At 49.7% G+C, this 27,832-nt stretch overlaps 1 protein-coding gene across 12 annotated transcripts in view; it reads right to left on the reverse strand.

The window, feature by feature from the left end:
• Positions 1-20,738, reverse strand: part of KCNMA1 (potassium calcium-activated channel subfamily M alpha 1) — a 107,594-nt gene extending 86,856 nt beyond the window's left edge. For all 12 annotated transcript variants that reach the window (XR_009756083.1, XR_009756084.1, XM_061564895.1 and 9 more), the window contains exons 1-5: positions 19,787-20,738; positions 11,789-11,944; positions 7,082-7,143; positions 1,738-1,831; positions 491-602 (exon numbers count right to left, since the gene is read on the reverse strand). Coding sequence is in view for 10 of the 12 variants with exons in the window: in XM_061564895.1 (XP_061420879.1) it covers positions 491-602; positions 1,738-1,831; positions 7,082-7,143; positions 11,789-11,944; positions 19,787-19,954 (592 nt within the window). In the remaining 2 variants the exon portion in view is untranslated. The remainder of the gene's footprint in view (positions 1-490; positions 603-1,737; positions 1,832-7,081; positions 7,144-11,788; positions 11,945-19,786) is intronic.
• Positions 20,739-27,832: the final 7,094 nt, after the last annotated feature.

Genomic DNA, 27,832 nt, shown 5'->3' on the forward strand with positions numbered 1-27,832 from the left:
GGGCCGCAGGGTTTGTGGCGCGGCTCGCTAACCCGCTGCGCCGCACCACTCCACCCCGACTCGCTGAGAAGTGCAATAATTACAAAAAAACCTTCAACGACGCTCTCTTTGCGATGTGTAATTGGGCCTTCTCGACCAATTGTGTCGCGGCACCGCGCAGGGCGACGCAAACCTCATCCGCCCCCGGCTGTCATGAACCAAATACTTTGTTTTCATCACAGTCTCACACGGCATCAATTAAATGCTTGTGTCAATCAGTGTATGTTCCCATGTGCTTTGTGCCCTGGTTAAATATGCATGCGAAATGCAATGAAGCACCACGAAGCCATCTAAAGTTTGTGTATTATTCATGCTTCCGATGGTGTAAGAACATAAGAAGACAAGTCAGAATAAGTTGACGTCAACATGTTGTGTGCAGTTGCACGAGGCAATGTGACCCGCTGTTGGATGGGATTTGTGTTTCGCGATGAAGGCAACCGTATGGGCTTACCGAGCCAGCTCCTGTTGAGGTACACAGACACGAACACTGGAGGCACGGTGAAGAAATCCACGATGGAGTTCACCTCCAGCCAGAACCACAGCTTGTCGTTGGCTGCGATGAACTGCACGGGCACACGGAGCAGACCCGAGCACCCCACACGCACCCCACACGCACCGCACACGCACCGCACACACGCACACACGCACACGCACGCGCACAAACACGGCCATCACGCACGCTCACACGCATGCTCACGTGCACACGTGCTCGTACACGCACGCACGTGCACACATGTGCAGACCCAGGAATCACACACACACACAGACCCGGGAATCCACACACACGCATACGCACACAAATCCCGACATCCCCCATACACACACACACGCTCACGTATGCGTCCGAGCGTACACACACGCGAGCACACACACACACGCAAGGGTTGAGATTAATTTAATGAATTTTGGAAACAAGTAATCAAAGTACAGTAGCTTCAATTCCAGCAAAAGAGAGCTAATTTAAATTAAGACTGAGATTGTGTGTGTGTGTGTGTATATCCGTGTACGTGTGTGTCCTATATGACACGGCGCGCGGATTAATCAGCGCTCCCCCTATGTTACAGGCGTAACTGTTTATCCATCATTAGGCACGTGTAGCAAGTAACGACTTAATTCACGTTTCAATGGGGGGGAGGCTGCTTGGCAGGGAAAGGTGGACTGCGGTGGTGGCTGCTTGTGGGAACTCGCATGTGAGGAACCGGGGTGTAAGAGGCGATGTTCAAGTTTCACGTTTATTTGTCAGAATTATCAGAATGGTTTTACTGGAGGAATCCGATGAGCATGTAAAGCTCTTTTTCGCAGACATCCAGCGGTAGCATTCCATGTAACCAGCGTGGGAACTCGAGGGACCGGGGTACAGGAGGTCTCATTTGCGAGAGAGGCATCGGGTCACCAAAATGACGGACGCAAAACTAAATAAAGTGACAGCGTTGGAAGCAAATGTAAATCTGGCCAAATAAAACTGCGTGACATGACCAATCGTAAATATATCCCCAGACGCGGGTCGAAGTGAAATAATAAATCTGCCCCTCCCCTCCCCTAAGCGTAAGGTGGCTCGGGCAGATAATTTTTTGACCGTTCAGAGCCACGACAGCCAAACGGAGCTGTGGGAACGCTAAACGGACGTTGTGTGGGCGACTCGTGAAAGGGGCACGGGCGAGTCGAGCGCAAGCGCGGCGGCTGCGTCTTCTGCCTTACCCGCAAGCCAAAGTAGAGGAGGAAGAAGATGTTGAGGCCCATGTCGAACTGCAGGGTGGTGTCCTTCTGGAAGTAGTGGCAATCCTCGATGGGGCTGCGGAGACGACACGCGGGCGCGCCGGACAGGACCAGTTGGCTCACCGCACGGACGTGCACAGTGGCTTCGTGGCATTTCGCAAGCGAAAGAAATAAAATGCTTGCGACGAAAAGTGACGATCACCGACGGCACGTGCAAGCAGAATGAATGATTGCATAGCGAAAAAAACAAACAAAATCGAGAATTTCAGAGATCTACAACCGAATGATTATGAATGTGCCCCATCTCGCAAGCTAAGCCTGGTTATTCGCGCTTGCGTGGGTGACCAACCACCAGGGCTTGCCAGGGGTTGTTGGCGATGGGGCTGTGAGGTTTTGACCTGCAGATGACAGCTTGCGACTATCACCCTTTGTACGAGGCGGTGTTCTCTGGGCATTACAATGGTCCTCCCACGCGAAGCCCAACGCTCATCAATGGAATGGGCTAAATGTCTTGAATAAGTCATTGTTATTGTAGTTATTGTGCCGAGTGCTTTGACACAATAACTACTTGCGAGAGAGCGGGTGGTGTGTGTGTGTGGGTACGACTACTAGGAAAGGAGTTATTTCATGTCCAAGATGGACCAGCCCTCACAGTTGACTGGTAGGGTGGCGAATAGCCCACATTCATGTTAATTTACAGGAAGACAGATTTAGTTTATCACAGCGGGAAGGGCCGAATAAAGCTGGTACGCTCAAAGTCATGGGCATCCTGTGACTGCTGCAGCAGTTATAAACTTGCCACGTCTGTTCATCACGTGACAACTTTCTTAATTGTCTGTCTCTAGCGGTGGAGTGTTTACGACACACGCTATTTCCGCACGCTGATCTGACCCAAACATTTCAGTGCGCATCAAAATGTCGATTCACCTTCTAATTTCCCACTCGAATGACTTTCATAGCACATCCATTTAATTTGCATTGCGACTCTTGGAGCCAACAGCGCCAATGTAATATGGGCAAAGTGCCAATGGAATCAGTCGAAGGTGGCACGCGTGGCCTCGACGTCAAACAAACGATCAAACCAAAAAAAAACATCTAATTTGTGACGACCGCTGGCGAGTACAACACAAGCCACTAAGCAGTGCTTCCCCCACATTGAGTATTCAAAACGTTGGTTATCCTACGGACAGTCACTCCTTTCGGCCATAGAATGGTGTAATTCCCACCGCTGGCTTGGGCTTTCTGTAGGTGATAAGTGCTGTACTACGCTTACGTGTCCTCAGCGCGATTCGCAAATTGACTTCGATTGGTGAAGTATGGTCAACGGATACATTTCCACCACCGGCTCTGCAGGGCCGTGAATGGGCAGTGAGCATCACCGTGGTGCTCATCTGAGTAGGAAATCTCTTTGGAGTAATTTTTTTTTATTATTTCACCACACCATGGTCATCATCAACTCAAAGAGCAAACCGAGGCATGGTTAAAATTTCTTTTCTTTTTTAGCAAAATCCAATTTTAAACTCTGGCACTCGTATATGCAAACGAATAAATAAACGAGACATTTGCAAATGTGTGGAAATGGGGTTTGCGCAAGGTTTTGAATATCACCGAGGAAAAAAAAAAAGAATAATCAGCAGAGCTGTGCATGCAATTCCAAGCGCTATGTTTGCAATGAATCTCTCCGCCCGCGTCGCCGCGCTAATAATCCTCCGGCAGCCGTTGCCGTCAGACGACATCAAATTTCTGTTCCTAATGAAACAACCTCTCCGCTGACCCTCGCTCCGCTGTAGATGTCACGGCGAATATCACGGCTCGCGCGAGCACGCAAAGTGACGCGGCGTGTCAACGTCGGCGGCGTCAGCAGCAGCAGTGATCTACTCACTGCTGGATGAAGGCCTCTACGGCAAGACAGAGCGTATGACGAGTTTAATTTTAATGGTTATGGCTGCCCATGTTGAAGTCGCGAACATTAACGATATTCTGTTTTCATTACGGGATTTAATTACTTTTGTCAATTCGCGTGATTAAAATTGGCATTGTCGTTACTTTGAACGTAAATTCATAAATGTTGCAGTGTAACATCAATTTAATCACTCTTACCCAGAAACGCCAATCGATAACATGCACACTGTGGTCTGTACACGCGGTCACACTGCGTCGTGACTGTGCTACACGAAGCTGTAAAGGCCTTTGTGGAGTGGAAGGGCAGATGTGCCGCTGCGTTTGGTGAGAACAAAGTACGAGCATCAACGCTCCGGGTCGCTCGACCGACTCCGAGTAACCATCGCCATCGGCATGGCTTATCACGCCACCGTCGATATCTGCTAAGCACCCGTCGCGGTTTCACCCCCGCCATGCCAATCGACCTGACAATTTAACACGCGACTGACTTGATACCGCGAGCGATGGAGCTACGCATAAGCAGACCGAGCGTAAAGCTTCAGCGTGCCAAAGTAGCTTCATGAGCGCCCTGGATCCGCCAAAAAAAATGGGATGCAATAAAATATCAACTCAAGTTAAAATCCCAACAAAACATAAAGAAGCCAATCTTGTCCGCATCTTTCGTGTCTGCAATTCCTCTCATTATCTATCTCTTGCCTACAGCCCATCCGTCATCTCACATCTACATCCCTTGCCGAGACCTCGCTCGATTTGGGACATTTCTGGCTCATCTGTGTCTCTCCTCCTAACTGCATCTCTGTCTGCATGTCTCTCATCTCACTACGGCAAGGGTCTGCATCCCTTCTGTCACCTCACAAGGAAAGTTTGCAGGGGGGCGGGTCAACAATAGCATATGCTTAGAGCCCCCAACGGTCCAGCTTCAGCGGTGGGTGCCGTTATAACTCTGAATCGACACGGCGGGATTCTGTCGCACATTGCAGGTTCATTGAAAACATAGCCACGCGGTGTACCGAGAGTACGCAGAAGGGCATGCAGGTGCGTTGTACACACACACACGCACACACACGCGCACACACACACACGCACGCGAAATCACTCGGGCACGCGTGGTCAGTCTATGCACACTCACCTCGTCGCACTTACACCAGGAACAGGGTTTCGGGTAATATTTCGGGAGGGGGGGAAATAAAACAAATGAGCCTACCACCTTGCAATGTTATATATATATACACACACACATATACACACACACGAGCGCAATTTTTTTTCCGTTTAACCAGGCGAGAGTTCAAGAGACCAGGACAGCACCTCACTTGCAAGACAGTAACCTGGCTCACCAATATGACGAGCAAAAATTAAATGAGAGTCGAGCGAAAGAAGCAATTGTTCGGCTCCTTCAAGAGCGAATAATAACAGCAACCCTGGCATGCTTTGCATGTGAGGGCCTGTGTGCAGGCATTGTCATTTTTAGTGGCTGTTGATGTTCTTCTTCAGCTGGAGAAAAGCGCTCTGGAGCGTGGCTCTCCCCACGCGATGTCGGGTCGGTACCGCGTGTCGTTCGGAACGATGTACGACGGTCCACTCCTCATTGCCGGGAGCCATTTGAGGAAGTGAAAGCACGTCCGCAGCATGCGGAGGGGGAACGTCGGAATTCAAGTGGCGGACGTCGTGCCGAGCGACATGCGATACAACCCAGCAGCAAAATCCTACGGGGTCGTAGAACTTCAGTTTAGTCGTAAGAGGTTGGCCAACGCCTTTGATCTCACTGTCAATAAAGTAACATACGTCCTCGATTGAATATCTACCTTAGTTTCCTTAATTAGCAGAGGTGTGGACTCGAGTCATGTGACTTGGACTCGAGTCAGACTCGAGTCATGAATTTGATGACTTCAGACTCGACTTGGACTTGCATAACAATGACTTTGTCCCACCTCTGTTAATTAGTAAACAGAGCAAATTTAACAATAATGAGACGACTTTTAACACTCGGCATTTTTCGCAAACGGACTAAAATTCGAGTGGCATTCGGTGCAATGTTGCGCATCCCAGTCCCATGTGGTACGGGCGGTAAAGGTTGGATTTGTGAACATATCTGTGGGCGGTTAATGGCTCAGGGTGGACATGTGACAGTGGGATACGTGACGTTATACTCTACGCTCGGTTTACGAAAACCGTTTTCTTGGCTATGAAGAAACATCTAAGGAAATGGAGCTCACGGTGTGGTTAGGCAGACATTCTGGTGATGAATTAGTGAACGTTTCAAAACCTTCAACATGGCTCGTAATCGGCAATACAGGAGAACCCCTCTTATCCGTGGTTGTATGGGGGCACCTATTATTATTATCGGCGGGGTTATTTCATTCATTGGAAAGGATATAACCCCGCGGATAATGGAATTAATTTGACTCCTCTTATCTGTGGAAAGATCGCGGTGTCAGGAAACTGCTTTGCTGTGCATTGTGGGTAAAACCGCGGACAAATCATAATAAATAGGGCTGCCAATTAACGGAGTTTTCGACGGCCCTACAGCTGCCGTGGATAATAGGAGTCGTGGGTAATAGGGCCGCAGGAGAAGAGGAGTTCTCCTGTACATGACCTGTGACCGGTGTTTACAGGGGGCCATGCAAAAACCGAGGGGGAGGTCAGGGAGGGCACGACACAGTCAATGTTAGACAAACTGTACCCTCGCGTGCATTTTGAGGACGGGCTCCAGCGCACATTCTTAAATTGCCACCGGCGTTCAATATCGTGCCATGATTTGAGTAAGGAATGCTTAGCCGTCAATATGAGTGGGGGGCTCAGGCCCTCCCTCACTACCCACCCCGCCCGCTACGTGGCTGGTAATCTAAGTTTCAGTGGCTGTGTCAACCTGTCAATAAAGGCTCTCCGAGTTGGCTACACCATATTGGATTTAGAAACAGCTTGAATCGCTGCAATATCGCAATTGCAGCCTGAAGACCGACACAGCGGAGAGCAGGGGAAAGAACCCACAGCGATGTTGTTTTAGTTCTTCTAATAAATACCACCATGGGACATTACAAACCCCTTTTTGCTTTAAATGGCAAGTGATGTGTGTCAACAGCCAGAAGCCTGCACCACCCCCACCCCCCTCTCTTCTCTGCACCTATTCCTACATATGACGATTGTGCGTCCGAAATTGTGAACGTAAATAATACAGGGGGCAGGCAAATTCCACGACGTTATCATCACCTTTGATTGAATGACCTTAACTACAGCCGCTTTGTCAATCCACTGCTGGATGAAGGCCTGGCCACCCCACGCCGCGTCGTCGGCATCACGGGGTGGGGGAGCGGGGGGGGGGGGGATTGTCCATACTTCCTTTATTTTACATTGCACCCCCCTGCCCCCCCCCCCTCTAAAACCCTCACCCCTCTCCCGGTGTCTGTGTGATGGATGAACTTACTCGGACGAGTCGATGAAGTAAATCACCAGAGCCCCGATGCTGAGAAGGAAAACGAGCACCACCTGCGAACAGCCGCGGGGAGAGGAGGGGGGGGGGGCGGTGAGTTGGTGGTGAGTTGGTGGTGATTTGGTGGTGAGTTGGTGGTGAGTTGGTGGTGAGTTGGCGGTGATTTGGTGGTGAGTTGGTGGTGAGTTGGTGGTGAGTTGGTGGTGAGTTGGTGGTGATTTGGTGGTGAGTTGGTGGTGAGTTGGTGGTGAGTTGGTGGTGAGTTGGTGGTGATTTGGTGGTGAGTTGGTGGTGAGTTGGTGGTGAGTTGGTGGTGAGTTTGGAGAGTTGGTGGTGAGTACGATGACGACGACAAAGAAGCAGAGAGGGGTGGGAGGGTGCAATGATAACTCGAACAAACGTTTTGCGCGAACACTGATCCATTGATCCTTGGCGATAGAGGAGCAGTCTGCAATAGCCTTCCCACAACGGGAGTAAGTAGGAGGGGGAGGGGATTTAAACATGCTAAATGGAATGAAAATTTAGCGGTGAACATTAACGAATGTCCCCCTTCATGGGCACTGAGGACCACGTGATGGCTCCATCACGTCTTTCTGTCAAGCTGTGCAGCGCCGTACGTAATTCGTGTTTATTTTTTAAGTGCGGAAAATGCCCAGGATGGAGCTTATCGGATACGTGGTGCCTACCGGTATGAGCTTAGGAAACTAGCGAAGATGATTGTCGACGTTTAAGAAGATTACCTGACTATTGTGGACGACTGCTTGTTATTAGGTCCATGATGGGCATCCCGAAGACAGAAATTTCCTAAATCGCCGGTCCCAGCGTGACCCGGCTGATGATGCCGATGACGCCAATGACATCACCAGGCCCCCGCCTATCACCCCCCGTCCAGCGGCACACAAACGTGAGACAAGTTTTTTCCCCCCCCTCCGGGTATTTCCGTGTTTAATCCGAATAGCCGAGACTCCGCCGAGTTAATGAAAGGAAACTCGGCAGAGTAATCGATTTCTCGAAGGATTGGGAGAGGTCCCAGCTCGCAACTAAAAATACCCGGATCGCCAGCGCGATGACGAACACGGCGTGACGCGGAACGGCCCAGGGACACCGCGGCGCAACTTAAACGGGCCCCCTTCGTCGAGCAGACGAGATCCTGGGGGGACAAATCCTCTTAGCAGTTAATTTGCTGACCTGCGAGCCCGTGCCCTTACGGCGTCACGGATAAGCGGCGTAACACTGTACACAAAACGAGCATGGAAATTCATCATCATCATCATCATCATCGGCCACGCTCAATCTACTGCCGGATAAAGGCCTCCTCCAAGTCAGTTGTTACGAAGAAACTGAAAGGCGGCAGCTTCATCACATTAGATAATGCAGTGTGTACTTGTTTGTTACGGGTATTCATAGTAATTATAAGTATATGAATTATAATAATAGTAATTATAATAATTCTAACATCAAATAATTGAGAGCCCTTGGTCGGTCCACTGCCTCCCCCATAACATTCCAGATATGGGGGTTGTGTTGGCCATACTTCACCACGCTGGTCGGTGCTCGTTAGCGAAGGTGACGGGGTGGGTGGGGGGGGGGGCACACTCAGTGACCGGTTCAGATATCACTCGCCACCGATGTCAGCCGTGGCTGGAAATCGAACTCGGTGTCGTCAGGCTGACAGTGCAGTGCTTGAACTACCACTGCACTACCACTTGTGCCCATCGGCTTGCAGAGGCGGGGTATGTCCGTATCCAAAGATCAAGGTGTCATTCGTGACCAAAGCCCTTGATGCTGTCACGCTTTCATCGCTGTGGAGGGCGGGGGGGGGGTTGATGATTGGTGGCTGGAGCAATGCCCCAAGTTGAAGCCACTCGTTTCCCAGTGTCTGTGTGTGGGCACCGAGAGCCTTGCCAAGGCTCACCCGCCTTTACCCACAGACAGATGACCCACAGTCCCACTGCACTGTCGCGGTTGCCATTTTGCCTCCTTGGGAGTCGCAATGTTGTAGCTATTAAATCAACTATCATCACACTGTTAGTAAAAGTAAGTGAGCTTGAGCTGGACGCTCCGCTAGAAGGGACGGTGATGGCCAATGGTCATGAAGGCATTAAGGTCGCACTCATTAAACACAAAGTGCTCGCAGAAAATTAACCGCAATACCTTTCCGAACTCGTCAAGGAGCATAAGTGATCACGCCAACTCCGCTCATCCACGCAGCAGTGACTTTGGCTAACCATCGAACAAAGACGGTCACCGCATCGCGCGCTTTTAGAAGCGCTTCTGCGGCCATCTGGAATGCTCTTCCTTCCGATATTAGGAAGCCACTGGAGGCTATGTACTTTTCAATCGAGATTAAATATTCATTAATTTGTGATAATTGTTTTTTTACCCTTTTATCTGGCAACAAAAATTACAAATTTTTTACGCCTTTTGGCGTCATCTGGTCCAACACCATGTGAGACTAGGCTCTAAGAAAAGCTGTCTCGGGTGTGGACCAATCAATTTCAAGGACAGTGCATACATTATCAGAGTTGTCTTTTTGTTTGCATTCCGACAGCAGGTATTGTGATCAATGCAAACATGACTCCTTGTAAAAAAACGTGTCAGTTTTGTTGCCAGATAAAAAAGGGTAAAAAAACAACGATCATATTTTGCTACTGGCAAAGGAGGTTCCAATGGCATTAATTTCTGTTTCGTTTGTTGTCCTTTGCCCGCACCTCCGATTAGCACGGGTTGGCTACGCACGGTGCGAAAGGAGTTCGTACAAGAATAGCGATTGCCTTGGAATGGAACACGTCCGAGAGGACGCCCACTGGCGAGATGGAGCGACGAAGTGGCGGTGCGAGGTGGATCATTGCATCGTGGGATGGTGGGAGCTGGCAGTGGCTAGGGGAAGCCTTCATCCATCCCACAGTGGATTTACCATGAATTATACTACTGCTCCTGCTGCGGATAATGATGCTGCTGCTGCTTGTGATGATGATTATCATAGTAATGGGAATTGTTAATTTAACTTCAATGCTGTTATTGGTGGTGTGTGTTATGGATGATATTCCCATCACTTGCGACGCACCGCATGGACAGTGAGCTTGTGAAGAAAGGAAATGCTGTGTACTTTGCGTGCAAATCTACAAATTTTTTCCATTGGAAAAAAGCCGCAAATAGCGATATCTAAATTTGGGCTCACACCCCACGGTGCCTTGCAAGGAAGCGATTGGCTAATTGGCATATCCTTTCAGCCTGAGCAATTTGTCAAGCCTAGGCTGCAATCACATCTCGAACAAAGTAGACTAGATTATAATATTCAAGAGTACAACATACATTTTGTTCCATTGGCCAACGAGAGGGTTTTTGGTTTATGTGCAACTGACAATTTTCTTGGGGTCATGGGTGAAGTGTGCTGCCCCAAGGGCTGGCTACGGCTGCTGAGCGATCAATGGAACTTCCACAAGGAACCACAAACAGGAACGTGAGTTGATCTTTTTAGTAATTTTTTTTGTAATCTTCCCCAAATGTTATCCTGCTCGTGATATCCGCGTCGCGTCATGCGCCGCGGAAACCATTCGGAACTTTTGCCGAGCAGTGCAACCCTTCGTGCTAGAGAACGGTCCGTGGAAAGCGGATATCACAGAGCCACTTCTGAGACCCCTTCAAAGTGGCCGCTCGGCAGCACTTTCGCACCCGCTCTACCGGGGGAGATTCATGTCCGTTGCATGACATTTGCGCCGATATTTACTTGGAGCTGGAATTCAGAAAAAAAATGAAGTGCAAAACCAATTTTAATGCGCAGTCATTGGTGACCGGTAGAGACCATTACGTGGGAATAGAATGTAGAGAGGATACATTAAATGGAATGTGAAATAAAGTGAGTGGGCTGGGCAGGACACGTCGCTTAGAGGGATGGAGGCTGGTAGCTGAGGTTAATGACAGGGCAGTAGCCAAAGGAGAGATGGAGTGATGACATCAGCCCGTATACAGGATCTCAATAGATATTAGCTTTGCAAGACCATTGGCGATGGCGAAGACTTGGAGGCCTTCATCCAGCAGTGGATTGATCATGACTGATGATGATGATCAAGAGGCCGAGGACCACAAATGACTTTCATTGCTTTGTGATTCCCAACACAGTCTCTAATTTTTACCTTTAAGATAATGACATCATCATTATCATCATCACGACGACGACCTAATATTTCAATTTGGTTAATTTGCTCTGAAGAAGGGATGTTTGGCCAAAACGTCGCCGATTATGTTTCCTTTGGAGGCCACAGTGCCACATGAGTCAGGGTTTCCTCCCACGCGTATAAACACTCATTCATTGGCTGAAGACATCTTAATTCATAGAGGACTGCAGAGCTTGGCCAATTGTTGGCGCCGGCTCACCGCCCGGTCGCCGCATTCCAGCCCCTCGCGTAGTTCCTCGGCGGTCGCAAGAGATGCAATTTGCGTGAACGACGCTACATAAAACTAAACGACATTATTCAGGAATGCGAAGGTTTCTTTTATTGTTTATTTTTATTTTATTTTTCTACCTACGTGACTTTACCGAAAGAACCAAAGAGTATGTTCTTTATTCTTATTCGTACTCGCACATCACTGGCATCGCAGCAGCGGGGGCAGCGATATCGCCAAATAAAACGCGGGACCTTCGCAAACGGGTGTTGGCGGGTGTGTGCGCGCACGCCCACGCCACCGTGGATTGCTCACCAGCACGCGGCCGGTTTGCGTCTGCGCGGAGATCATGACACCGGCCCAGTCCTTCACCGAGGTCATCCAGCCGACCTCCGAGTCCTCGGCCTCTTCTCGTGGTCGGTACGTGCCCTCCGAGGGAGGCGCTCCGTCGGCTTTTATCTTCTGCAATTCCTGTCGCAGCAGAGGGAGGGGGGGGGGCGCGCTTTGTATCAACGTGACCTCCATCGATCGTTTAACAGTGGACAAATTACGCACTCTGGGCTGGAAATGCGATGTAACGGTCGTTAACGAAGTGGAGCGCTTGCCGACCTGACCACGTGAGTTCGATTCCCAGCCACGGCTGACAACGGTCACGAGTGACACCCCCTTTACCGACGCGCACTGCCCGGTGTGGTGAAGTATGGTCAAACAGCCCCCCGTGGCAGACACGGCATGGGCAGCCCTTCATCAAGCGGCGTGCTGACTAAGGGCTGCACGCTTCTACAAATAACTTACAACAATATGTCAACCCCCTGCAGGGTGATGACCTCCCTCACGCTTTGTCAATCGTAGGAGGTTGTTTGGCTATACTTCACCATGCTGTGTGAGTTGGTGAAGTAAGTGGCGGTGGTTGGGGAGGAGGGGTGGGGAGCACCTGCACCAGTTCAGACACCGCTGATGTCAGACGTAATCGGGAATTGAACTCCGTTCTCGAGGTTCGTAGTGCAGGGCGCTATCGCCGTGCCACCACTGAGACACAAAGCAGCCTTCCAGCTGGAGTGCAACGCACGTTATGACATCTGTCATTTCCGCAACTCCGATGAGCGCGATTGGCTATGTACTGCGAGAAATAAGTTCGACGTTCGTACACGTGCATACCATTCATATTCCACCGTTGCATCCCAACGGCGTGGAGCGAAAACATAATGGGACTTCGTATTGACAGTATAAACACATAATGGCCGTCCGTGTAAGTACATGTCACGGCAATCGTATTGACCATTCAGAGAGATGGGCCTGGGCCAGACGCATCGTTACTGTGACAGATGGTGGCACGTGGACGAGACCGATGACGGAACGTCAGTCAACTGCAGCGGACTCGCCGAAGAGGACCCCAGACGCACGCCCGCCACGGAGACGGAGCGATGGAATAAAGAGTTCTGTTGCTCGGGAGCGACGGATTGCGGCCAATGCAGGACGAGGGATTGTGACGGACTGGAGAGGACTTCTCTCGTTACGCGTTCGGTCCGTGGGCACAGTGTTCATCCAACAGTGGATAAATGATGTCGACAGCAGTCGTACGTAAAACCATTGGCTTCCCATTCATCACAATATCATCTATTTTCACACAACTCACAGTGATAACTGCATTTCAAATGGTAATATCTTAACATATACCACTCCATATTTCCATTCTAAATATTTAATTAAGCCATTTCATCATGTAACTTGCATTGTATTATCATAAAAAAATAAAAATTACCGGTGTAATATTACGCGTGTCACAGTCCCTATCGCCATGCTCCAGTGTTAACTTAATTAAAAGGCAGAACTGAGACGCCGCTTTCACATGAACGAGCCCTGGCGTTATAGTTCAGTGTGCACTGCGATCCGCATCTTTTCATTAAATAAATTTTCTCTAACTAATTAATTGCAAAAGGAACGTGTATGGAAGTTGCATTGAATGGGTAAAAATACATTTCCTGTAAATAACCTATGCTGAGTAACCTTTTACATTTTTACCTTTTCTCAATTCCCCAGTGGATGTAGGCCTCCACATGCTCCGTCACTCACAGAGTATTTTTGACCATACTTCACCATGCTGGTCAGTGCGGGTTGGTGAGTGAAGGGATGTGGAGGGTTACCCAGGATCGGATCTGATAGATCTTGCCACGGATGTTAGCCGTGGCTGGGAATTCATCTCAGGTTTCCAGGTTCGTGGCACAACGTGCTAGCTACCGTCCCACCACTCAACCAAAATTAATGAGTGGTTGATTAAACCAAAGTTATGGGTAGAGTGGTGGCGCCGCAGTTCGCCTACTGCGCTATAAAGACAATGACTTGAGTGTTATTTTCAGGCATGGCTAACATCAGTGGCGAGTCACATGTGAACTGCTCTTCCTGTCTGTCCACTTCACCGACCTGCGCTCATCAGCGTGGTGAAGTATGGTCAAACAACACCCATGACTGATGGGGCGTGAGTAAGCATTCGTCCAGCATTGGATTTACAAAGATAAGAGGGAGTGGCAGGTTCAGGAATGACAGGTGAAGGAATCAATATAATTAATGATAAGAACAGCGATCATGGATGATGATAAAGAAGCCAAAGGGGAACTGGGCAGGACAACTGCAAAGCGGAGAAGGCGCGACGAGCTGCAGCAGCGAGACGTCGTCACGGGAGTGGGAGGCCGCGACTGGACAGGAGCAGTTCAGGAAAGCAATGGAAGAGCGCGGGCGAGAGACCTCTGCCCGGCAGAGGAGGAAGTGACAACGCCATTCCGCACCTCCGATTAGCACGGTTGGCTTCGTACGGTGCGACAAAAAGTTCAACATACATACAAACTGCAAATGACAAATTTGTACTGAACAATTCATTCCGATTATCACGGTTGGCTACGCACGGTGCTAAAGAAGTTCAACAAACATACAACAATGAGAGCAAACAGCTTAGCCGCACTAATCGGGTACTGGAGGGGACATATTGAAGCATCATCGCAACGTTGTGTTTAAAATGTTTGCGCAATCAGCCCACACGTTGGACTTTTAAGTAGCTCTGACCACAAAGTCAATGTCGGCGCTCCAAGCACGATCAAAGTTAGTGTCAACCGATGTAAGGACCGCCAAATGTTTGACCTTCTTGCTGTAGCATGATGATGCTGGATGTAATTACCCGCAAAACGTCGTACTCGAATTGTAAATGCTGTGGGTTCACTCTCCAGCACACCGATTTGCTGAACTCATAAATAATTGGCATTTTTTTGGTTGACGTGACACACCAAACTAATTGGCTACGTCGGGTGGTGACAGATTTAACAATATTTATATTTACGCGATCTAACCCAAAAAATCCCTGATGTATGACGTTTACCTATTGCTGACAAGTGCAAGGATAACAATGTGATTAGAGGCTGCTTAAATGCCTCCGCGATTTAAAGTGCCTGAACATCTTCATCTCCATTATTCCAATGCCCAGCTGTCGTTGTTGTCATTATGTTTGCTGGGCCTCGGTGACCCACTGCTTGGCAGCTGTCCCAGGTGAAGGCAGCACCAGCCTGCAAGTGGCCATTCGTCTGCCAGTAGGGCAGAGGCAATGTTGATCTTGCTGTTTTGCAACTAAGCCATTTGCGAACAAATTTTTGCTTCATTTGGACCGTGACGTCCCGGGGTCCAAATCCATCCGGGTAGGCATCGTAGCCGCACTCATCGAGTACTAGAAGGGTATATCTTCAGCTTGGCAACAACAATGCGTTTCTAATTTTTCGCTCGTTCCGCATTGGCATCGTGCAACGAGACCGAGGCTGGTGTGGGCGTGTGCCAACTTGTGGTTGGCCGCCAAAGTTTTTTGTTTGTTTGAAATTCCAGTTCAACCCTCGGTAAAGAAAACAAAGACCTCGCAGGATATCCGTCAATAACACTTCCATGCAGATGGTCCATTGCCCGAAACGTTGCCTCTTTTAAGAGCAAAGTGTTATTCGCGAATGTGTTGAGTTTGTTGTGATTCATGTTTGTGCACTCCTGCCAACGCAGCAGCAAGCAGCATCTTCATCACCACCATCACCACCACCAAATAATTGTCTCGTTCCAGGAAAAGGTTCCCTGGCTCTACTTTCACGTATCAATTGCTAACGCGAAAAACCGTTACCGCTGCCGCTTCACTGTAGGTCACGCAAATGAAGAGGCGCGGGGGGGGGGGGGGCACCGGACCCTTTCATGTTCGCCGTTGAGACATTTAGCCCCTTACATTATTCACATCCCTCTCCGGGTCCGCACCGCTGCTGCTGTAATTGAATAAAAAATGCATACAGTGTCTCCATGACAGCAATTAAAAATGCATGTAATTATATCTGCGCACCGAAAGATGCTTGTCAACGGAGCCATTAAGGACCACTCGTCACGTAAACAACGAACACACAAAACACAGAAAGCGTCAGGTTCCCGTTCCTTATGTTAGAACTACTTTCACTCGCGCGTTGCAGCAAGTTTGGCTTTTGGAATAAAAGATCAAAAGAAAACAAAAACGGGCGCAGCAAAGAAACGCTGAGAAGTGGCACGTTCGGAGTTACACGTTGAGGGAGAGATGAAGGAGGAGCGCATGCTTCAGGGAACAAACGCAAATCAGAGACGTGTTGACGGTTAAGTCGGTAGGCTTCGGCAGGACACGTTGCTCGCAGGGGTGATGGCGAAGCTACGTCGACGACCCTCGTGATGGAATGGCAGTCAAATGAGAGGGAAATGCATCCGAGAAGTTGCCCACAGTTGGAGATGGAGCCACGTGAGATCAGTTCACGTGCAGACGTGCACGGGGGATCGTGAGAGATGGCATCGGCATGGGAAGGAGGCCTTCGCACAAGCGGAGAACAGACAACGACTGCAGATAGGGCTGATGAATGTATTTGTATACCCATGGAAGCCGCCTCCACTGAATCTCTCTACGGCTATTTCTGGAAAGTTCTGCTTGGGGTCACATGAGCGAGAACCCTCTGAAACTGAAGAGGCAATTCAACATTCTTGCCAAATCTATATCTTATTATCATTTTAAGAGCACACGAGAGCACCAAGAGAAAACCAAAGTGGACAAGGGAGTAAGAGCGATGCTCAGAAATGCGTTGAAGAGATGATCGAACCTACTTACTGAGCTGCCTTACAGGGGCTCCACCGCGTGTTTACCCAGGAGATGATGGGCGTCTCGTGCCAAATGGTCTCAGCGTAATCACACAAAAAACGCTCACTTGAAACAAATATATTTTTTGGGCATCGTCTCATTAAATGCGTATTTTGTATAGTTGAACAGTTTGAATGTACGTACCACACTATGCATATCATCTTCGCTGGAACGGTGGCATAGTGATTTGCGCAATTTCGTGATACGGACCTTGTGACCAGAGTTTGATTACATGCCTTGGCGAACATCAGTGGCAAGTGATATCTCAACCGGTCCTTCACCAAAACTAAACTTTTATTTTTATTTTACAAGGTAATACCCACTGAGCTATATAGCTTGTTTTAAGAAGCAACCTTGTCACAAATGATAGCTCAACGAAGTGGCTTATCACGTGGAAGTTTATAGCAGCCAAATACTTGAAACACATGTTGAGTCTCGATGTGGAGGCAAAAACCGTAGGACCCAAGAGTAAAATCCACGCGACCACGGGGAGAACGTGGAGACTCAAAATATATCGCCATCAGTCAGGCTCGAACCCACGACCTCGTGTACACCAGGCGAGGTAGTTAACGTCTCGCCGTCGTGGCACCGCAACCTGCATTGTCCGCGTGGGTGAAGTATGGTCAAATAACCCCCCCATGACAGACGTGACGTGGGGTAGCCCTCATCCAGCAGTGGACGCACAGGGCTGTCGAATCATCATTTACTGCAGATGCACGTGTGCAGCCCCTCCTGTCAATCCACTGCTAGATGCGGGCCTCTGCAACGTGTCAGGAGTTATTGGACCATACTTCCCCACGATGGCCAGTCGAGGGTTGGTGAAGGCAGGGGAAGCGCAGACGCTGGGGGAAATAATTTCTGCACGACAATATGATTACTAATGAACTCGCATGACCCGCCCTCCAGCTGCTGCAGTCACCAAATTATTCTCGTGATTTATTGTACCTCATCTTAATCCATCTTCATTCCGCCATTGAAGGTTCCATATAGCTCCAATCTGAAGCCCCCCCCCCCCCCTGGGCAGAGTCTTATATAAACACAGAATCAGTTTGCCCCCCCCTCCCCACCGCCGCGTCGTGATAGCGTCTCTTCCCGCTCCTCTCTGATGATCTGCACGTTCATTATCTCCGCTTCTATCCACCGCCATTACCCCAAAGATCTCCGTTGTGTCCCCTCCGCCAGTCCAGTGAACGGGGAGTGCTCGCGCTGCCAAGGTTTAGCGGCTCCTGTGCTCGCAAACCCGAACTCTGTCCATCCCAGCAGTGTGAATGAGTAACACTTCCGATTTGCATGGTTGACTACGTACGGTGCGAAAGAAGTTCAACCTACACACATACAGCTCGCGTGTGGTGGGGTAACGTGTCGGTTGACTCCCACTCCTTCCACGACGCCTGACCACCGTGGACGAGTAGGCCAAATGCCCTTTAGAGGGGGTGCTCTGTCACCAGCAGAGGTGTGAGCCTGCACTTGCAGGGCTGCGCCTTTACCTACCTGGAGGCACACGTCTCGCTCAGGGGTGGTGGTGGTGGGGAGCGGTAGGGGGAGGTCGCTGCGACCCAAGTTAGATTCCGGCTCACGGCCAACACCAGTGACGATTATCTCAACCGGTACTGAGCTCTCCCACATGTTGACTCAGATGAGTAGCTGGTGCGGTGTGTAAACATCACCCCAGGGAAGACAAAGGCGACCGGGCGTCGTGTTGCTGGCCACCCAACCCCTCCCTGCACCCTGTGTATGTGTGCTCAGTAACTGCGCTTGCCACGCAAGTGTGTTCGAGGCTATAAGGAGGATAATTGTATTTGGTTGTCCACCAAAGGTAAACTAAACTACAATTTAAAGCTTTCGTGACTGCAGGGATTCATCTTCTTGGTTCTTTCGGTAAAGTCACGTAGAATGGAAATAATAAAATAATAAAAATAAAACTAAATAAAATAATTCTCACGACGTTTCGGCCACAACGCAAGCAGCCGTCCTCAGGTGAAGAACAGGTCTGTCGAGAAGACAGAGTCTGAATGACACACTCCAGGCTTGGAGCGACTATTTAAGCTGGGATGGAAGGGGGGAAGGGCGCCTTGATAAAAAAAATGTTGCATATCAAGAGGAATTTAGCATATTTATAATGTTTTATTTTTATTATTTTATTATTTCCATTCTACGTGACTTTACCGAAAGAACCAAGACGGTAAACTAAACTAGATATGAAAGTCCTGCTGCACCTTCAGTCCTCCTGTTCGTGTGTCCGCGCGTGCTACTGCAGCTACCGAACGGGCCACCCGCTCACGGTTCGATTGCCATTTGTAAACCTCGAATCGATTAGGCCATCGTCACCAACCCCGCAATGACCAGCCTGGTGAAGTATGGTCAAACAACTTCCGTGTACCAACACGACATGCCTTCGTCCAGCGGTGGAATTGAAAAGGGTCGTACATTATTCTTGCAAATCAGATAGCACGTGGAGTTTACTACCCCAGCTGTATAGATCTATACCAAATGCGTTGAACCAATATATATCGACACGGTATCTTTCATCAACGTATCGGAGCTCGTCAAATCTCGGGAGCTGAGCAGGTTTGAGCCTGGATATTTAATGCTTGAATGAGCCACCACCATGACCGTACTGGGTATGATCTTCACCATCTCCACTGATGAGCTCATGTTTTTTTTTTCGATACATGATCCCGGAACCATGATTGTAAAAATATAACTACAGTACACCACAACAAAACCCCTATATCTTGGGAGCAATCAAAACGCGCATTTACAGCCCCTTTCGTTGCAAACCCATTGCTGGATAGGGGGGCCTTCCCACGCAGTCGTGGTCGTCATTTGACCATATTTCACCACGCTGGTCAGTGCCGGTTTGGAGAAAGATGTGGGCGGTTGGGGGGTGGTGGTGGTGGTGGAGGTGGAGGGGTCACAATACTTTCTATGAAATCAAAGCTGAACTGACAAGGAAGGCAAGGTTCGGCATTTGTGGAACAGCAATCGTGCAATCGCGATACTCTATGTGAATAGAGATGTACGTGCGGTTAGAAATTAAAGGGCTTGACGCGCCCTTGCACACCACAGCGTCGAAGGTGCAATGAATATTGCATGTCTACACGTGTCCGTGGGAGCGAAGGGGGAGGTGGGTGTCACGCACGCTCGATCACCTTGTTCGCTTTCTTGCAGTGGCAGCAGACCGTCCAGAGGTACTTGAGTGACCTCCACGACAGAATGATGAAGAGGCCGCCGAAGAAGGTGACGAGCGAGGAGGCCAGGAAAGCCCACCACATCCGCTGCTCGTTGTTGCACTGGATCTCGGAGAAGATGACCCCCATGGTGCCCGCTGTGCTGTGCACGATCCAGAGGGTTTGACACCGCAAACTCGCCGCGGGGAAATTCTTGTAGAGGCCCCCCGAGCTAATGTCCACCACTGCCTGCGTGTCCACCGCCGAGAAGACGTCACAGGTTCAGCTTTGTGTCCACCACGGTCTGCGTCCGCTAAGGCCTCGTGACAACTGCGGTTCGTGTCCACCAATGGTCGTATCCACCACGACCTCGTATCCACCACCGCCGCTCTCGACCACCACCACCACCAGGGTCCACTGCAGCTGGACCACCACGGTTCGCGTCCACGGATTTATTCGAGGGCCGGGGATCGAGTCCACCGATGACTTGACGATAGTCGTGTCCACCACGGTCTCGCGTCCACCACCACCGCCACGGTCTCGCGTCCACCTCGGGCTCAGAGGCCGGTGCGAGCGTCACCCGCAGCTCTGTTCATTCGGAGCGCCGCAGCCATGGCGACCGCTGCCCGCGCCTCTTCATCCTCATGACGCAGCCTCATCCCGATCCTCCGTCTACCTCTCCTCCTGCTCCTGCTGCTCCTGCTGCTGCTGCCGCTGCCGCTGCGCCGCTAAACCGCTCCTCGTCCTCCTGCTTCACCGCGGGCGGCTCCCTGGGATGGCTGCGCTGCGGCCACGATGGGAGCGGTTCGGCGTTGTGACACGAGGAGGAGGAGAGAGCTGGGAGAGGCACGGAGAGAGAGGCAGCGGGGAGGGGAGGGGAAGGGCGCATCCCACCCTCCCGTGGCTGGTGTTCGAGAGCAGCGAGCGTTCAGCTTGCGCGCGGACAGAGAGAAGCAGCAGCAGCAGGAGCAGCCGCACGCACGCACGATGGCGCCTCTAGTGGTTGTCCCCGGCTGCGCGATTAGTGAGCCCAGGGGGTGGACAGCTGTAATGATTCGTCAGTTAAGTGGATTAAGCGACTTCAAATATATTTGACTGTTTTGTTGTGTGGCAGTTACCATTGGTCCCTGCCTCCCGAAGGCCGGTAACACCACCGCCCATCCATATGCGCCTGATGATGTTGACCGCGTTTCCAAGTCCCGCCCATTACCTCCCGTCCAGCGGCACACGTATAAAAAGGAGGTGATACGTTCACTTCATCCGATTAGTCGAGCAATCCAATTGAACCGATAATCTGGTAGCCAGCACTAGGGGGTCATCGTCGGGGTTAGCAATGGCTGGCTGGAGCGGTGGCGCAGCGATTAGCGCAACGCGCTGTGAACAAGGGAAACCGCAGGTCGATTTCCCAGCCACAGCCAATATCAGTGGAGAGTGGTACAAGAATTAGTCTTGACCCCACCCCTCCCTGAAGTATGGTCAAACAACCCCCATGAGCAGACACTGCGTGAATGGGTCTTCATCCAGCAGTAGATTTACAGACGGGCTCGTAAATGAACGCACTGTCATTAATTAAAGCACCATCTGCGCACAATGAGGTCGCGCACACCCGCAGTTACTGGTACGGCCTAATATCATCCGGACGCAGCACTGTCTGTGGACGATGCCATTGTGGTTACAAGAGGTAATGCATATTTTGTTTTAAGCTTCGTGGTATGGGTGAGAAACATCCGTTTAGAAATGCATAGGATGGAAATAAATTAAAGGAAAACCTGAATTTGCATAGGGCACCGCTGGGGTAAGCTTAGGGATATTCTCGCGATTCGGTTTGGCTCCGTTGTGGGCGGTGCAGCAAATTCATGTGTTGAGCTGCTTTGTGCGCCCGTGTCTACGCTGCCCCCCATCACCAAGCCGGAGCGACCAGCCTGGGGAAGTATGCTCAAACAACCCCCCACGGCCGCTCATCCAGCGGTGTGCCATGAAGAAGGCCCATTGCTCAAAACGTCGCAGATATAGATACCCCTTGAAGACACTGGCATTGACAAATGTGTTTGATGGGTTTTATTTTACATCCAGCAGTGGATTGCCAAAACGGCTGTACACATAAGTGCGTGGTCAATGACCTTGCGATGTTAGGGTTAGAGTTAGACTCAGTGTTTGTTTTCAGCCGGAAGCAGTCCAGAACTCTTTATCTTTTTTGCCACTCCACATCCATCTCGCGTTATCTTGTCCTCGTGATAATGATTAACCCTCATAGGGTGATATGAATACTGTACAGCATAGGGTACAATCATATGGGATTATTATGGATAGGCGTACTTTATACTCTTGTGGTTGTGCCTTACGGCAATAATCCCTCCGACTCTAAACAAGTCGTTCTGGAAATTATGGAATGAGCAATGAAGCGCCGAGAGGGAGTGTACATGTGGGTGCTGTCGTGGGGACTGCATGGTGTGCTCTTAATTCCATTGTGAGAAGGTGCGTGACCATACTTCACCACGCTGGCGAGTGAGGGCTGACGAAGAAACCCACCTGATATGGGGAACACGACTCTAGTCGCATTCAGTTGGCTCCACACCAGTGGCGGCTGGTGATATTTATTTTTGGGGGGGCGCATTTTTTTTATTTTATTGAGGGGGGCAAATAAATATAAAGCAGTACCAAAAACCATCTTGACTACTTGAATATAAATTTTGATGATCTTTATTTACATTTCAGACCAAAAGAAGTACCAAAAAGCATGTTTCCTACTTGAACATAAATGTTTCTCTTTTATATACATTTCAGACCAAAGTACCAAAAAGCATGTTTCCTACTTGAACATAAAAACGTTAGTTTCATGCTATTATCAATATGGCTGCGGCTACTTTCATGACGTTTGCATTTGTCAGAGAGATGTTTGAGGTCTCTTACCCCCGTCGTTGTCCACAAAACTTCAGTGCCGACACTTTGAAATAAAAGACAGGGAAAACAAAAAAGAGAATTGCTAACATCACATCCAGCCAGCCACCTCCGTTTCTCATAACAAGCGCGGGTGAAGCTTCGTGTGTAGCTTCGTCCTCTGTCACTGGCCTGCTGCTGGATTTGTAAATCAGGTTGGTCCGGTCCGAGATCCTTTATCTTTTTTATTTCTTCCAGCGAAAGCCTTGTGAAAGGGTTTTTTTGTAAATAAATTACAGAATTTGGATGAACTGCTGCCATTGTTAACACAAAAAATTTGATCAGCCTAGCAAGTGTCAAAGTGGTGTCGCCTTCGCACTCGCAGTAGTGGCCTACAGCGTAAATTTGAATGACAGGTGACGAGAACCAATCAGATTGGATAAAATAACATGTATCCAATTCTGATTGGCCAGGGACGCAACGACTTGCGCCCCGAGGAGAATCTTTAAGAAACCAATTAGAGACCAGCTTCAGGTCACATGCTGTCCGAAAATGTAAAGTCTCACATAGACATCCATTTGTCCGGCGCCCCGCATGAAACACATTGAAAAACATAGAAAATAGTTGACCGATTAAAGCCAGTTTTTATAAAATGCTGATGCTTTTCTTACTACCAGCCGGCACATCGTATGAAAAAAATATTTTATTTATGTATTTTTATATAAATTTTGCATATGTATATTTCTTGAATATTGATGGGGGCGGCGCCCCTGCGCCCTCTATTGACGAGCCGCCACTGCTCCACACACTCTGCAATTAACCAGGTGCGTACAATTCATGCACGTCTCTAATGCCCAACCAGCTCCAAATAGCATTAATGTGCAGAGGGATATGGTGCTCCTTCAGAGACGTATGCAGGCACAAGCCACAAGTTTGACTGTGAATGAAAGTGAGATTGCGCAGGACGCGTCGCGAGAAGGGATGAAGGCCGGTGAGCGAGCTGAGCAAAGCAGCTAAACTAATGGGAGGGAAAGGACGACCAGGGTGGAGATGGAACAATGAAATCGGCTCGTTTGCAGGTGCTAGGTGGATTGTTACATCACAGTAGCGGCTTGGAGAGGCCTTGGTCCAGCAGTGGACTGATGGTGAGTGATGACGACCGATCCGGATTAAAAGGTCTTTGAGCCGCTGGGGGTGATGAGCACATCTTGAAGCGCGGGTGGTCTCCCAATCACTCGTGTCTGCACGCGATTGCTCATTTAAAGCTGAGCCGACATAGGGAATCTGTGGAATCTACAGTGATATTCTGCGATTGAAAGTCAATGTCATTGGTATCGGCAAATCTGTGACACTTTTATTTATTAAATAATTATTTTTAATACAGAAATGTTGATACTAGAAACGCCATTGGCCAAATCTACTCCTGACACTGGTGAACTCCGCACCGCAGACTGAGCTGTCCACTCCTTCACGCAGAAAGTCGCCACAGCCAAAGCTCAAACAGTCGCTCGATGAAGATGATGAAGACGAAGTCGTCGAACATGGCACACGACAGCGGGCCGAGTATTGGACATGGTGCAGGGTCCTTCATGCACGACTCGTATTGCTCGCAATCTGAAGTGTCCTCGCCCATGCAAGTCACGAGACTTGCGTCTAGTTTTGGCAAAAATTGTGTCACGTAGGAAACCGAACACTAAATCTAGTGACTAAATCTCTGAGTTTGCAACACTGTTTACATCGGAACTCCACTCAATAGCACACACCCGCTCACTCACCAGCACAGACCACTCCACACACCCGCTTATTCACCAGCGCACCCCACTCACCAGCACACTCCACTCCACACACCCGCTCATTCACCAGCACACACCACTAACCAGCACATCCCACTCCACACACCCGCTCATTCACCAGCGCACACCACTCAATCACCAGCACACCCAACTCACCAGCACACCCCACTCCACACACCCCTCACTCACCAGCGCACACCACTCCACACACCTCGCTCATTCACCAGCGCACACCACTCCGCACACGAACGCACCTCCACCACTCACATTAAAGTCGCTCCACGCACGATGGCGAGCCTGAGATGGGCTCGTCTTGGCGTGAGATCAATTCGGCAGATGAGATTCCATGACGGGTTTTTGATGACGCTGTAATTAGTTTTTCAAGTCATCAAGTCATTGACAGATTCTGCTGGCATCAGCCCCACGCACACACGCGAGGCTGACGTCAGACTCACGAACATTATCGGTTCATTTCGTGCGGCTCTTTAATCGTCGATTACATCTCATGCACCTGTTGTCTGCATCTAAATTATGCATGCGCTTGCTTTGCTATTGAGTGCAATGTCATTTCATAACGCGAACACGAAGCCTCGTCATCACTGTCGTTCCACCCTTTCGTCACCTCCCGCATGGGTTTTTAAATCCTTTATATTAAGTTCGCTTGCTTGCTTGCTTACGACCGTGCAAACCTTTCGGTCGTTTTTTAACCCACTTCCCGTGATCCAGTCGAGCTGACATTTTGCACACAGACTCGTTGTGCGAGACAATTAATGTTCGTGAAATTTTTTTTCCAAAATTTTACACTGTTTAGGGAAAACAAATTAAATATTTAATTACCAATTGTTTAATACTGCAGACAATCATCTGACCCATAGGTGGCAGCCATCTCAAGCCAGAGGACGAGAGGACTCTAGCCGCCACGCATATAAAGGATTTAGAGTGAAAAACTTTGTTTTTACGGGTTATACTTATTTATTTTTAAATCCTTTATATTAAGTTCGCTTGCTTGCTTGCGTGCTTGCTTGCGTGCTTGCTTGCTTGCTTACGACCGTGCAAATCTTTCTGTCGTTTTTTAACCCACTTCCCGTGATCCAATCGAGCTGACATTTTCCACACAGACTCGTTGTAACAGACAATTAATGTTCGTGAAAATAAAAATAAAAAATTAAACACTTTTTAGGCAAAATTTTTTTTTTACATTTATTCAAATAGAACTCATTCATGGCTTTGGCTGAACGTCACAGTATAGGAGCCCAGAGCGTAACCCCTCCACAGGCCGTGGCGGAGTAGCGCAGTTGGTAGCACCCTCGCTTCCCATGCCAAAGGTCGCGGGATCGATCCCCGCGTCCTCCACAGGCGAATATATTTTAAATCCTTTATATTAAGTTCGCTTGCTTGCTTAGGACCGTGCAAATCTTTCGGTCGTTTTTTAACCCATTTCCCGTGATCCAATCGAGCTGACATTTTCCAGACAGACTCGTTGTGCGTGACAATGAATTTTCGTGAAAATTTGTTTCCAAAATTTTACACTGTTTAGGGAATTTTTTTTAAATATTTAATTACCAATTGCTTAATGCTGCCAGACAATCATTGACCCATAGGTGGCAGCCATCTCAAGCCAGAGGACGAGAGGACTCTAGCCAGCCACGCATATAAAAGATTGATAGTGAAAAACTTTGTTTTTACGGGTTATTTTTTTTAATTCTAAACCCTCTTTGTCAATCCACTGCTGGATGAACACCTCCTCTCTGTGACGCGTCGACCGTGACGGTTGTTCGACCATACTTCACCACGCTGGTCTGTGCGAGTTGAAGGTAGCACGCATTGAAGAGGGTTGCTGGTGGATCGGTTCTCGGTTCAGATGTCGCTCACCACTGACGTTGTCCACGGCCTGGAATTGAAATTCATCCGCCGATTGATGGCTCCTGAATCACCAGGGCTGAGTGGCCGGTTGTAACGGACGGAGCAACGGGGCCGGTGCATGTGCGTGTGTGTGTGCACTGCGGCAACAATAACCCAAGTTCGATTCCCGCTCACGGCCAACCCTGGTGACGAGTGTCTAAACCCGGTACTCGGCCCTCCCACAGGTCGACTCAGACTCAAATGAGTACCCGGTGCGGTGTGTAAACATCACCCCTGGGGAGACAAAGGCGGCCGGGCGGCGTGGTGCTGGCCACCCACCCCCTCGTGTGCCGTGCCGGCCTTCATAGGTGCTCGCTAACAGCAATTGCCCCAACAGTCTGTTCAGGCTGCACGGGGGATCGTTGCTTTTATCTTTTGGACCCATCTGTGTGCTTTGTAAACATCAGCACCGGGGAGTCGGGTTGCCCCATGTCCAGGTTTGACCCAGACAGTCTGAGAGTTGGCATCTATGCTATATTGACTTTACCGCGAATGAGCATTATCGTAGTACACCTGCACAATTTTGCTCGGCCGAGGCTGACTGAGAAATATGTCCGCGTCTGATGGGGGGGAAAAGGTGGCAACCCTAAAAGGGAGACAAAGGCGGTCGGGGGTGGTGCCGGCCACACTTGAACCCGCCCAGCGTGAACAGGTGCTCGCTCGCAGCAGGTGCCCCCCCCCCCCACAGCCTCCCATGTAGGCTACACGGAGGATCGCAATCTGTTGCCTTTGTGTGTGTGAGATTTGAGCAGACACGATATCTGTTGCCAGGGCAACGCAATTGGGTCCGTCAGGTTACCGACTCAGCGGGATGCACGCGGGCTCACCAGAGCCCTCTGGTGGAACTCACTGAACACTGCTGTCACAATAATGCCACGTGCGTCACAAAGAAGTGCGTGGCATTGTGAACAGCAGCAGGGGCGTGAAACCCAATCGGACAGCGGAGCGCTTTGGATTCAAATCCACCTCCCGCGGGCCACAGAGTTGAGCCTATGCAAATGAAAAGCATAAGAGCGCGGTATTCATGTGCCGAACATCGGCTGTGTAAAAACGGTAGCTCGATCCAAGCCGCGTACTGTCAAACCATATTAAACACATTCCTGCTGCGGAGGAGCTGGTAGGAACGTTGGGTTGCTCGGTCAATGGCCAGGGTCAACGGCGGCGTGGTGTATTCCGCAAATATGCCCGACTGTGAGGGCGGGCACAAGCCGGCGTGACTAGGTTCTCCGACTGATGTCACAATTCGTTCGTTTCTCAGTCCGCTTGTCCTGGCGAAGGTCACGGCGGCAGCGAGTTGAGTCCAAACCTCCCTTGCCCTGGCGACAGACTCCAGCACGACTAAACGATACACTACTACTCGATACACTACTATACCATACTACGCTATACACTTCTACACTCCTATACACCACTACACGTTTCCACCCCTATACACTACTACACTATAAACTACACT

The sequence above is a fragment of the Lethenteron reissneri genome, chromosome 34 (assembly GCF_015708825.2).
Source record: "Lethenteron reissneri isolate LAM-NWPU_2019-01 chromosome 34, ASM1570882v1, whole genome shotgun sequence".
NCBI classification, from domain to species: domain Eukaryota; kingdom Metazoa; phylum Chordata; class Hyperoartia; order Petromyzontiformes; family Petromyzontidae; genus Lethenteron; species Lethenteron reissneri.